This window comes from Oncorhynchus mykiss, chromosome 9 (assembly GCF_057628025.1).
Source record: "Oncorhynchus mykiss isolate SJ-2025 chromosome 9, ASM5762802v1, whole genome shotgun sequence".
NCBI lineage: Eukaryota > Metazoa > Chordata > Actinopteri > Salmoniformes > Salmonidae > Oncorhynchus > Oncorhynchus mykiss.
The window spans coordinates 55,208,850-55,221,969 of NC_143030.1; the positions used below are offsets into that span (position 1 = coordinate 55,208,850).

The window sequence follows — 13,120 nt, forward strand, 5'->3', positions numbered from 1 at the left end:
GACACTTGGTGGTACAGAAAACAAAAAAAAAAAGGTTGAGAATCACCGCTCTCAACAGGGACAGAATTATCAAATGCTCAAAGAATACACAAATAATAGTTGTTGTTGTTTTCTAACTGCAGGCATAGGAGAGAGAACATTTGGAGTGGTGCAGCGACCGGTCATCAACAACTATAAAGAACACAATCCCACAAAATGTTTGTGTGATTGTCGTTTGTCTCACATGTCCTTTTTTCGGCATATTAGTTTACACACAATATGAACTCAGCAGGTGTTCGAACAGAGGTGTTGAGCTATAAGTAAGGGAGACATACTGACAACTGTAGAAACACGAGCGCAAATATAACTTCAGATCCACCTTCTATTCTCTACAAGTCAGGGAAACAAGTTGCTCTTACTTTCCGAAATGACAAATCACCAAAGAGATTAGACATGGATTACATTTTACAGCCATTTTTATTGACACTGCATGAATATCATTTAGCTGGAGAAACAGTTGACAAATGCATACATCTGAAGGAAAGGAATAGTCCACTGGGGAAGCAGTCGAGTGCTGGGTTGTATATTTGATATTTTAATAAAACCCTGAATGATTATATCTGTTAGTAGTTATGAGGACTTTGCTGCAGCCGAGTTTGGCAATTCAAACATTTAGGTAAAAGGGGAGAGGATTATTTAAATAAAGCACACAATCTTTAATGTATTGGAAAAAGTGCAGAGTGTACTTATCTACAGTATCACCTATTATACCCAATATACTCATCTGAATCAAAGTCCATTTTGTCTCCAATGGGTGTCTGGGTGTTCAAAGAAAGTCCCGGAACACATCCGCCAAACATGCCTATGGTACATTACTGTATAAACTTAGCATTACACAGATTACTGCTAAAAAAAAAAAGAATTTACAAATGTTAAAGATAAAAGTAATGTTAAAAACATCCTCAAATAAGGGAAACTAGTGTGAAAGGCTAACACCAGTACACACGTTCACGTCCACTTAAACAATCCCACATTTCATCTGCCAAGCTACTGTTGATCAGTCACGTTGAGAAATCACTTAAAATAATACATTTGCTAAATTAGTCAAAGGCAAACTAAGAGCCCAACTTCACATGATCCAAGCTACCCTCATCTGGACCGTCACTCCAGTACACTGGGCCAGTTCTTCTAATAAAAACGGTAAAGGCCGGGTAACAACGCCAGATAATTATTTGTGAGGAGTTTCCAGTCCATGTGAAACTCAGAGACCATTCTGATGAGCTTGGCCAGAGGGAATGGAAGAGTTTCACTCAGACTACCAACACTGCTGTTAGACCTTAGCCAGGGGGAGATTAGTTCTCAAACTAATTAATCCTCCCAAAGAGAATCCTCTGTTTCTTAGTGCATCTATAATCTCATATCTTAACAACATATCAAAGTGGAGTTAAACCGGAATTACATCCACAAATCTAACCAATTGGGGATAGAGAAAGCAGCCAAAGTGACATTTGAAAGCAGGGCACAAAGCAGGCATCTAGCCAGTTCCTGGACAGCCTATTCAAGTTGACAGCAGATGTTCAAGCAGCCAAGGCCTCATCCTCTGCTGCAGTCACAGCCCTGGTGCTGGGTGCAAACTAAAAGAGCACAGAGATCTAACCCAGTGAGTCGAGACACCGGTGGTTTGGTCCAGTCCGCAATGCTAGTCAGACGATAGGCTATGCAATCTATTGAGGTTTTTGTCTAATTACTGTACTACTGGCTTTAGCATACTTGCTATTTTCCCCAGACATATTCAACTGGACACCGCATCTATAATCTATGCCGGATGTAAATCTTTGACAATAATTTTGCTTCATATGCAATACTTCTAACTCCGAGACCGATAAATTACTACAGTTGATTTTTCATATTCATATATACAGGATTCATACAAAACAAAAAAAAAACAAGAGTTGCAGAGTTTGAAGTTTAGCGAAATGAATACGAGTACAGGCAAAACACAACAGCTTAAGCCTCTCTGTATGAGTAAGCAGAATGTCTCTTGTTATTCACGACATTAAACAATCTCTTGAAGATGTGAACCAGTAATGCACTGTCCGAGAGATTTCCTGGCATCCTGGTTCCTGCCAGCGTTGCATTCTTCAGAGCACCCCAGTGTGTGTGTGTGGGGGGGGGGGGGGGGGGGGGGGAGCAGACAGAGCAGCCTGTCATAGAAGTCAGGCCACAATACACAATTTTTCTCAAGAGTTACAGAAAGAACCAAGACATGTTACAATAAGTACATTCAGTTGTAAAGCAGTTGCAAAATAACTAACCCCCCCCTTCCCCTCTCTCCATTTCTCTGCGTTCCCGGCCAGAAGTTCAGTCAGTCAGCATGGATGAATGTGTAGTGTTCTCTTATTAGCCACAGAAACAGGTGATGAGAGAGAGAAGGAGAAGTGCTGGTCGGCGGGACTGGGTCCAGTCTTTTAGCCCATGGCTGAGCCAGCTCCATAACTTGAGTCTTTACTTAAACGGACAATCTCCTGAGACAGAACTTCAAGATCCTAAAAAAAGACAAAAACATAAATTGCTATTTTAATACCACAAAGCTGGGTACAAACAACAACCTCTGCTAATTTCTGGCAGCTTCATATCTAACTGCAAGACATTTCTTTCATCATGCATCCTCTTCCATTCTGATGTACTTCAGCTACGGACTACTGAACTTCAGAGAGTTGATTCAAGGTGTTGGGAAAGAACTGTAACAGTGACAATTATAGCGTGGAGGGTGCGGGGGAGCCATTAGACAGCCGGACTCGGGTTCAGCTACAATCTCCTCCCATAAAAAGCCAACGTTCCTATCCTCTGTGTGCTCACTAAAGCAAGAGCCATGAAATATTAACAGGCCTGTTTGTTTCTGGGCTGGCGGCCCCAACAGGCACTAAATATTCATGAGCTCGCTGCCCGCCGCTGCCCCTGGAATCCAGAGAGAAGATGGGGGCAACCAGGAGCCTGCCTGCCCATCTGCAGGTTTACCAGTAGCGAACACAACCGTCTTGCACTTCCGCCATGGCGCCCTGTCATTCTGCTCTGGTGGGCTGTGACACTGCTTCATCATGTTCTAGTGCATGATTAGGAGCCCATGCCTGAAGGGCTGCTTGGTAGCAGGAGGGAGGGAAGGGGGTGGGTGGAAAGGCATTAGCAGAGGAGGAGGAGGAGAGGGATAGGGGCAGCTACACATGGTTGCTCTCCCCTTGAGCACCCTCTTATCTGTTTAATCAGAACAAGATTTTTCTCATTTAAATTTGGATAAAAGCAAACCGTTATGTTGCTGTTAACAAGCATGGTACAACTGCCACCAGCGTTGGGATGCTCATGTAAGAGCCTGCAGCCGCTTCTTCCAGCTGCCATGTAAAGGCTTTGTGACTGAATGACAATTCTCCATGTCTCATTCTTGGATGAGTAATTTTGAATACAGTCTATCCCTTGGCATATTTTTTGGGCACTGTAATTGAGCTCCTATCTGCATAAAACCAATGCATGAAGTTCTCAGAAAATGTATCATGCATAAATTATTATATTTTACGATGACAATGTCAAAGAGGATCATCGGCTCGGCTGTCTATAAATAAAATAAAAAGTGTATATTTCTTAATTTTGGATATCGAAGAAGACTAGAACAGAATTTCAGGCTAGCTTTATTTTTACGCAGAGCCAGAGTGCCTGCAAGTCCTATCCTAGATTTCTCGGGTGTCTTCCAAGCCAAAGTTTAAACCGGGTGATTGTGTAACCTACAACTCCCCATGGGCACGCAGCACTCCTACACACCACACAGCCAAGGATCCAGACTGTCTCCAAGACCGACTACAGCACTACACCCCCTCACTGTAGCTAACCAGCTTACACACACACACACACACACAAATATTAAACACAGACATCTCACAGTATTACTGATGCAACACTAAACAGAGCAGGGTCAGTTACCACTCAGTATGGACAGTGGAAAGAGCCCTCCCCCCATTACTTCACCACAAAATGCCAGGAGACATTTGATAGGTTTGTGTTCTGAGGTAAAAATCTGCATGAAGATAGAAACACCACACTGTAATCCCATCAAACAAATGAGACTGCGCCACCATGCTTTGCTTGGAGGAGACCCATTTCTATTTCTGCATAGAAAACCATTTGAACATTAAGGAGCGCCCACGCCTTGGCCTGTGATGAATACTCCCCCCCCCCATGATGCGCTAGTCTCAGAGCTGGACGACAGCAACACACAGGCAGGCATGCCACCTACACACGCACAGTCACACTGACTACACACACATCACCCAGTCAGTGGTCATTGGTATGGATCCCCACCCTTTAACTACAGGCCCCAGGGATGTCCACAGGTTCTCAACCACTTAAAAACACATCCAATGTGTTTACGGAACACAAACCATTTCATTCACTAGCATGACCACCACCCTCAACAGCAACGGTTTCCCCAACCCCGCCTACCTTCTGTAGTGTACAGCAGCCTACCTTCTGTAGTGTACAGCAGCCTACCTTCTGTAGATGCATGTTCTTTGTCAGCTGTTCCTCCAACATGTTCTGCAGCTTCTTGTTCATCTCCCGCAAGTTCTCGTCCCCAGGCTTCACCAGGTCCCGGAGCACAGAGCCCAGACCATGTCCATGGCCCCCCACCTGGCCCCCGTGATTGGCCACCGCCACCGCACCATGTGCACCATGTGCTGCAGGGGAGAGAGGGAACAAATCAATTAAAGCATACCAACCTCCGGCATGCTTCATTGAACTAGAGTGTTTGACAAACCCAGGGAAAAACCTAGGGCCCTAGTTATAACTGGCCCATGAATTTTATCTAATGAACATTGTTATTTGTAACAAGACGCATGCAATTCTTTCAATGTGAATTATTGTTGTATCAATGTTCAATGGGTTACAGGAATTGAGCAGGACTTCTCTCTAATCCACATTATCTAATGAAATTGTATGTCTCTAGTAAAAATAGAATTGTTTGCTGTACAGTGCCTTCATAAAAAGTATTCATACCCCTAGACTTATTCCACATGTTGTGTTATAGCCTGAATTCAAAACCGATTAAATATGTTTTTCCTCACCCATTGACACACAATACCCCATAATGAGAAAGTGAAAACATGATTAAAAGAAAATTGTATTGAAAATGAAATACAGAAACCTCTCATTTACATAAGTATTAATTCCCCTCAGTCATGTTAGAATCACCTTTGGCAGCGATTACAGCTGTGAGTAGTTCTGGGCAAGTCAAAAGAGCTTTGCACACCTGGATTGTACAATATTTCTCAATTATTCTTTTAACTATTCATGCTCTGTCAAATTGGTGTTAATCATTGCTAGACAACCATTTAAGTCTTGCCATAGATTTAAGCCCATTTAAGTCTAAACTAACACGGCCACTCAGGAACATTCACTGTCTTCTTGGTAAGCAACTCCAGTGTAGATTTGGCCTTGTGTTTTAGATTGTCCTGCTGAAAGGTGAATTAATCTCCCAGTGTCTGGTGGAAAGCAGACAACTAGGTTTTCCTCTAGGATTTTACCTGTGCTTAGCGCCATTCCATTTATTTTTATCCTGAAAAACTCCCACGTCCATAACAATTACAAGCATACCCATAACATGATGCAACCACCCCTATGCTTGAAAATATGGGTGGTGGTAATGTGTTGTATTGGATTTGCTCCAAACATAACTTTTTGTCCTGAATACAACAGTGTTAATTACTTTGCCACATTACTTTAGTTCCTTCTTGCAAACAGGATGCATGTGTTGGAATATTTTTTATTCTGTACAGGCTTCCTTTTCACCATGTCAACTAGGTTAGTATTGTGGACTAACTACAATGTTGATCCATCCTCAGTTCTCCCCCATCACAGCCAATAAACTGTTTTAAAGTCACAAAATCCCTGAGCGGTTTCCTTCCTCTCCGGCAACGGATCTAGGAAGGAAGCCTGTATCTTTGTAGTAACTGGGTGTATTGATACACCATCCAAAGTGTAATTAATAACTTCACCATTCTCAAAGGGATATTCAATGTCTGCTTTGTCTACAAATAGGTGACCTTCTTTGAAAGGCATTAGAAAACCTCCTTGGTCTTTGTGGTTAAATCTGTGTTTGCAGTGAGGGACTGCTTGACTAAAGGGCCTTACAGATAATTGTATGTGGGGCACAGAAATGAGGCAGTCATTAAAGAAAATGATGCTAAACACTATTATTACACACAGAGTGAGTCCATGCAACTGGAGGCTAATTTTTACTCCTGAACTTATTTAGGCTCGTCATAAAAGGGGTTGAAAACTTTAACTCAACATTTCATCTTTTAATTTTGTATTATTTGTCCCCCCCCCCCCCCAAAAAAAAAACAATTCCACTTTGACATGGGGTATAGTGTGTCTGGGTCAGTGCCCAAAAATCTCAATGTCAAAATAAATAAATATTTATAATCATAGACTGTAACACAACAAATGTGGATAAAGTCAAGGCGTTTGAATACTTTAAGTTTTGATGTATTTATTTAACTAGGCAAGGTACTGGATCTGTGTTGAGTTCAGGTGCATCCAAGACTGATGCCGGATCATACAGTTCAAACACAGGTGGTGGCAGTGCTATGCTTCTCTGCTCAATGCAGTACTTGCCCCACCTCTCGGGTGGTCTGCAAGCTCAACTACACTGGTTACAATGTTGTACATGTTCATGATTAATGTTTTAAATGCAGCAGTATCATCCATTCATTAACCTACATCAATCACTCGAGAGTCTCACTCCTGCCTTGATAACATTATGTCAGCTGCTCCATTTCTATGGATTGTAGTCTGTTCTGGGTGGGGTACAGCCAGCTGTAGATCCCTGGTTAGGTAACCTCAAACCGCTCAACAATGTCCTAGAGGCCTTGGAGCAAATATCTGTCTGACTGATGAGAAGATGTTCCTCACGTCTGACAGCATTTCAAACGACAACGCTGCAGTTGCTCTACAAGACAGGTATACATTTGATGCCAAACAACGACAGTCGAGATAAAATACTGAACCTCACGTGTGATAATGAGTTTAGGTCTTCTAGCGTACCCATAGCGCAGTTCAAGACTTAAAGCATAACATTTTCAGGTTTATTATAACTAGGGCATACCCATTTCTAAAGTGTTACAGGTTCAAACAAAGTGTTCCCATTACCAAAGCTTCTGGAAGTTTAAGTTAAAGGAGTGAAATCGAGTTATGCAATGAAACATTAGAGTTGAGCAACTGTCCCCCTAAACGCAGTTGGCTTTACCTAAAGATCATGGCGGCAGTCATTGGCGTGATATTGTAACTGGACAAGCTTACGGTGTGATTAATTGAGAACATATTTTCTATTGGGGGAGTTGTGATGCCAGTTTACAGCTGACATTGCCAGCTCTTTGTAGAAACAAGGGTCACCTCTTGAAAGTTGCAGTGCTTCTCTGGCCATGACTAGTCAGGTGGGTCCCTACTGCACTGTCGCCCTGTTAAGTAGGGTTTTCCACAGGACGAGAGCGGTGATCGTCTGAACTGCCTCGGCTGCCAACGTTGTAAATGACACTATTCGTCGCTCAGTATACACTTTGTGGGGCAGGCACAGCCAATCAAGATCACTTTTCACAATCTGACACTAAAAACATCACGCCCATATTGAGCAGACGTTAAGACTAACTTTCTCTGAATCTCTGTGGCTTTTGTACGGGACACAATTCATACGGGACACTTTGGAAATGGGTCTTTTAAAAAAATGCTGTTTACCGTGACAAATCAAAATTGTGTTTTAGTACTGTAGCTGATAAAGGAACAGCGGTCTTATCAAGAAGCTGCAAGCTCGGCAAGGTAAGTGACAACACATTGTCAATGGAAACATTAGTTCCAACCCTGCTTGGCATTTCACTCACCCGTGCAGACAGTAGACAACACACATTTCTTTCCATCATTGCTATAATACAGTACAGAAATGCTACGGTCCTGACTTTAAAAAGGTCACCCTTATATTCATGTGATTGTTCTAAGAAATTAACTTAATTGACAAATGAAAAGAAAATATAAACAAACCTCTGAAGCAATACATGAACATAGCCTAGATATACTTGTTCTCCAAACCAATCTCTTCTTCTGGGACTAGCGCTGAGTGCAGTGAGGGGAGACTCAGTTGACTCAGAGCAGAATAACATAACCCAAACTGACATCTGCAACACCGGCTCGCTGATGCTGAAAGCCAGGCTGAGATCACAGATGGAAGATAGACATTCTCAACTCCCTTTAACCAATGATACCTCTAGTCAGGGGCGGCAGGTAGCCTAGCAGTTAAGAGGGTTGGACCAGTAACCGAAAGGCGTTGACTAGGTGAAAAATCGGTCTGTGTCCTTGAGCAAAGCACTTAACCCTAATTAACCCTAATTACTCCTGTAAGTCGTTCTCGGGTTAGCTAAAATGTAGTCAAATAGTTATTCTACTTTGCCCTGGTATGGGAAGAATTCTACAGACATTGAAAAAAAACACCAGTCTCCCTAATAGGTGACAATTGCTTTTCTCATCTAGAATCATGGAAACCTTCCAGGTCTTTCTTCTCCTAAGAGCAGTGTGCTGCAGAAGTGCACTGATATGCCAACATGGCTGAACAGTAACGTTACTAATCTAAGTGGTCCTGCTGCTACTGAACTGCTGAAGCAACACAGTGAGCCGTGGCTGGCTGCCACCACACAGCTACTACAACTGCAGCCCTGCCTGCTGCCAGAGTCACTACAACTAACTGCAGCTCTGCCTGCTCTCAACTCCCACAGGATCACAGTGTGCTAAGTGGAAACACTGACAGGAAAAATACAGGCTAGATCTATAGAAATGTAGCCCTGCCTGTTTAAAGTGTATGCGTCATTTCTTGTAATGTACCCCCTCGTCCATTACAGGTGTCATTCCCAGTGATGAATCGCTCATTTGCAAGAGAGTTACAATGCTCACTTAAAAACAACTTCATCATTATAAACGACTTTGTGCGGAGCAATCCCAAGACAAGTTTTCCATTAAACAAGTTCAGAAAATAGAATAACCATCAAGTAATTTGACAACACATTTCCCAAGTCTTAACCTATTGTTATTAATTACAACCTATAAACGTCAACTTGAAGGCTGCTTTATAACGGACTCATATCCTAACATTCTTGAAGGTTGTGAAGTTCCTGGAGTTCTCCATGCAGAACAAACAGTGTTGGATGAAAAGGTTAGAGGCTACGTCACAGTGGGAGCAGCCGTGTACAATACTAGGCGAGAGGCAGGGGTTACAGACTGCAGCAGTAGGAAACTTACCCAATCTGACTTCTCCAGCAGGGAAGAGCACTTAGCCAGGAGAGGAAGCTCATCTACAAATAAACTCCCTGTCCAACTCCACACATGACTGCGGCATTGTACCTGACTGCTCAATTAACCAACTCCCACAATCCCTTCCACACTCTCCATCTCTCTCTCCATCACCAGACTGCAGTCTTACACATCACGTCAAGACACTTCCTCCATTGCACTAACTGATAGATAGAGATAGATAGAGAAATGAAGTAGAACAGAGTGCCAGTGTGCTCCTCCACAGAAGCCCAATGTACTGATTCAGAGATGGTTCATCAACATGCTGGTAACGTGTGGAGAGTTTGTGAATCATTATCCATCAAGCCCTTTCATAAGATGTGGAAGATCTCAGTGAACAAAATCCGCTGAGGAAAGCAGGTTGGAACCATTTGAAAAAGGATTAATCAAAGAACTGTCACTGTGTACACCACCAGTTAACAGCAGCACAAGTGTTTACATTACCATTAGCTACAAGAACATGATGTGGTGTCATTTAGTTGCTGATGGGACTACGTTATGACGCAAGGTGCAGCAGAGCAGACAGAAAGCAGTAGGCTGGGTTTTGACCAGGTAGGCAGTCTGGCAGGCACTGTAACATTACTGTGTGCGCCTCCCATCTCACCAGCAGGGCTGAGGTCTCAGTCGGCTGCTGCATTATTGAATATGTGCTGGGTTCACTCAGGCATGTCTGCACCCTGAATCATTTAAATCCTGCTAATGTCAGCTCTCATCTAGCACCGTGTCCTACTGCCTGCTTTCTGGAGGCTAGGCCCTTCATTTTTCCACAGCCTACACAGCCTTCTCTGCGGAATTCTCGGATGCTGTTATGGGGGGGGCAAGGTTATTTAACCAAAGATATTTGCCACTGCTGTCCCACCCTGTCTCCTGTTGTTGAACCAAGAAATAGCTGCACTAACATTACACAGTATGTCTGGCTGTAAATATGGCCATTGTATGATCATTCTAGGGATGCGAAGGTGCATAAAGATGGCGGCCCCCATGTACTTTGTACAAATGCCTTGTTTGCTAAGTTCACCATATGTTATACTGAACAAAAATAAAACACAACAAGCAACAATTTCAAAGATTTTACTGAGTTACAGTTCATATAAGGAAATCAGTCAATTTAAATAAATTCATTAGGCCCTAATCTATGGATTTCACATGACTGGGAATAGAGATTTGAGTCGGTTGGTCACAGATACCTTGAAAACCAGTCTGTATCTGGTGACCACCCTTTTCCTTACACAGCACGACACATTCTCCTTAGCAGACTGTTGAATGTTGTCCCACTCCTCTTCAATGGGTGTGCGAAGTTGCTGGATATTGGCGGGAACTGGAACACATCGATCCTGAGCATCCCAAACATGGGTGACGTGTGGTGAGTATGCAGCCCGTGGAAGAACTGTGACATTTTCAGTTTCCAGGAATTGTGTACAGATCCTTGCGACATGCATTATCATGCTGAGACGAGGTGATGGCTGCGGATGAATGGCACAACAATGGGCCTCAGGATCACGGTATCTCTGTGCATTCAAATTGACATCGATAAAATACAATTGTGTTCATTGTCGGGCAAACTGCTCGCCCACACGTGGTTTGTGGTTGTGAGGCCAGTTGGAAGTACTGCCAAATTCTCTAAAATGACATAGGCAATGGCTTATGGTAGAGAAATTAACATTAAAATGATCCGGCAACAGCTCTGGTGGACATTCCTGCAGACAGCATTCCAATTGCACACTACCAGAAAACTTGAGACATCTGTGGAATTGTGCTGTGGCAAAACTGCACATTTTAGAATGGCCTTTTATTGTCCCCAGCACAAGGTGTACCTGTGTAATGAACCTGCTGTTTAATAGGCTTCTTGACGTGCCACCTCTGTCAGGTGGATGGATTATCTTGGCAAAAAGGATATATGCTTACTGACAGGGATGTGAACAAAATATGAAAGAAATAAGCTTTTGTGCGTATGGAACATTTCTGGGATCTTTTATTTCGGCTCATGAAAACTTTACATGTTGCGTTTATATTTTTGTTCAGTGTACATTGCCCTCAGTTTTGTATAGGCATTAGCACAGTATAGAATTATCCCATTTCTAGCTCCAAGACAACGGCAATTAGAAAAAATTATTGTGCTGATTTACTGGCCCATTGAACCATGTCGCGCGCAGTAGTTTAAAAAGTCTATCGATAGTGCTAAAACAAAGACGCCATATCTGAATTTCTCCATCTTTATGCACCTTCGCCATAAACATCAGGTTGAGTGTCTGCTTTCATGTGCGCCCCTTTGACAGACGTGAACATGTTAATATCTAGCAACGCTACAAACTGTTTTCAATAAGTGTGACAAAACACCCTCATAAAATGCCTCAAAATATATCAAGTCATGTTCACGAGCAACCTTGTAAAATGTTTACACAATGCCGTATTTGAATAGACTAAAACACTGCCACCACTCCAGCTGAATGAAAACATGCAACTAGACAGTAGCAATATGTAAGCAAGAACCCCCTCCCCCGAAAATAACCAAAAGTTGTGCTAGCTCTCATATCTCACACCTATTTTCCCATTAAAAATATCAGATAAAGAAATGTTTTTTTCTTCACCCTTCTGTTTACGCAGTCTGACAAGCCCAGACAACTAGAGACCTTCAGCTTTTATAGCACAACATTTACAATTAGAAGAAACTGGCCATAATGGAATCTAGCCTGGCATTAAAATGTTAAAATCAGCCAGTCATGAAATTAAAACAGGAGGAGAGCACACAGACAGTGGTAGAAGGGAAAGCTCTTCTCTTATAAGCAGGGGATAAGAAGTCTAACCAACTTCCTCTAAATGGGGATGACTGTGTGAAACACAGTAATTACCATCATCTTGTGGTTCTAAACAAAGGTTGTTACAGGGCACAGGATGTACTACGAATCCTACCTCCACCCCTCTGTAAACTGGCATCAGTGTGTGTGTGTGTGTCCTAAATAGTGTTGTTACAATAACAGAATTTTTACTTCGATACCAGGTTTAGTATGGAGATACCAAAACAATACCCTGGGGTAGGGGGGCACTAGCCTGTCGCAGAATGGCACTTAGTCCAGACAGATATTGAGTTCAATATAATTACATGACATTTTTGTATGCATTAATCAATCAAATTATACAATCAATTTGACATAGTTTTTTTTAAACCAAACTACATAACAAATGGTAATCATTTATTTGAATGGTAAATCTCTAATGATAACCTGGGCAACTCAATATGTAGTCTATGCACAATACAGATGAATGTATGTTCAATAAGTGTGTGCCTGCATCAAGTTATTGAGCTTGTTTTGGCTGATTTCATGGGGCTACAGATGGAGAGAAAAACATGTTTCCCTTCCATTTGAGACTTATTTTATTGTACTGATTAGCATAGAAGAAGCAATCTCTTACATGATAAAAGCGCTGTCGAAGACCCGTGACATCATTAACACACAGCTCCAGCAAAGGCGGTGCAGTATGAAGATAGGATTTCTATTGGAGAAGCAGTTTCTGCCTGAGCACACTTGTGATGTCGACATTGGCTAGCTAAGCTCACGCACAGAAACACATTGGGTCTAACGGTTGTCTCGCGTCGAATTGAATCAAACCCCGGCCTGGTCTGTTTCGAAAACGTTCCCGGAAGTCTTGCGATTGCACCTCTACCTTACCTGACACCCTAGACCCACTTCAATTTGCTTACCACCCCAATAGATCCACAGACGATGCAGTCGCCATCGCACTGCACACTGGCCTATCCCATCTGGAC

General features: G+C 42.6%; 1 protein-coding gene across 8 annotated transcripts in view; it reads right to left on the minus strand.

Annotated features, from left to right (window-relative positions):
- Window positions 1-437: 437 nt before the first annotated feature.
- LOC110532303 (GRIP1-associated protein 1) overlaps window positions 438-13,120 on the minus strand; it is a 41,689-nt gene continuing 29,006 nt past the window's right edge. For all 8 annotated transcript variants that reach the window (XM_021616070.3, XM_021616071.3, XM_090184551.1 and 5 more), the window contains 2 exons: window positions 4,516-4,700; window positions 438-2,525 (listed from right to left, as the gene is read on the minus strand). In XM_021616070.3, the coding sequence (XP_021471745.3) occupies window positions 2,448-2,525; window positions 4,516-4,700 (263 nt within the window). In that variant the 3' untranslated portion in view covers window positions 438-2,447. The remainder of the gene's footprint in view (window positions 2,526-4,515; window positions 4,701-13,120) is intronic.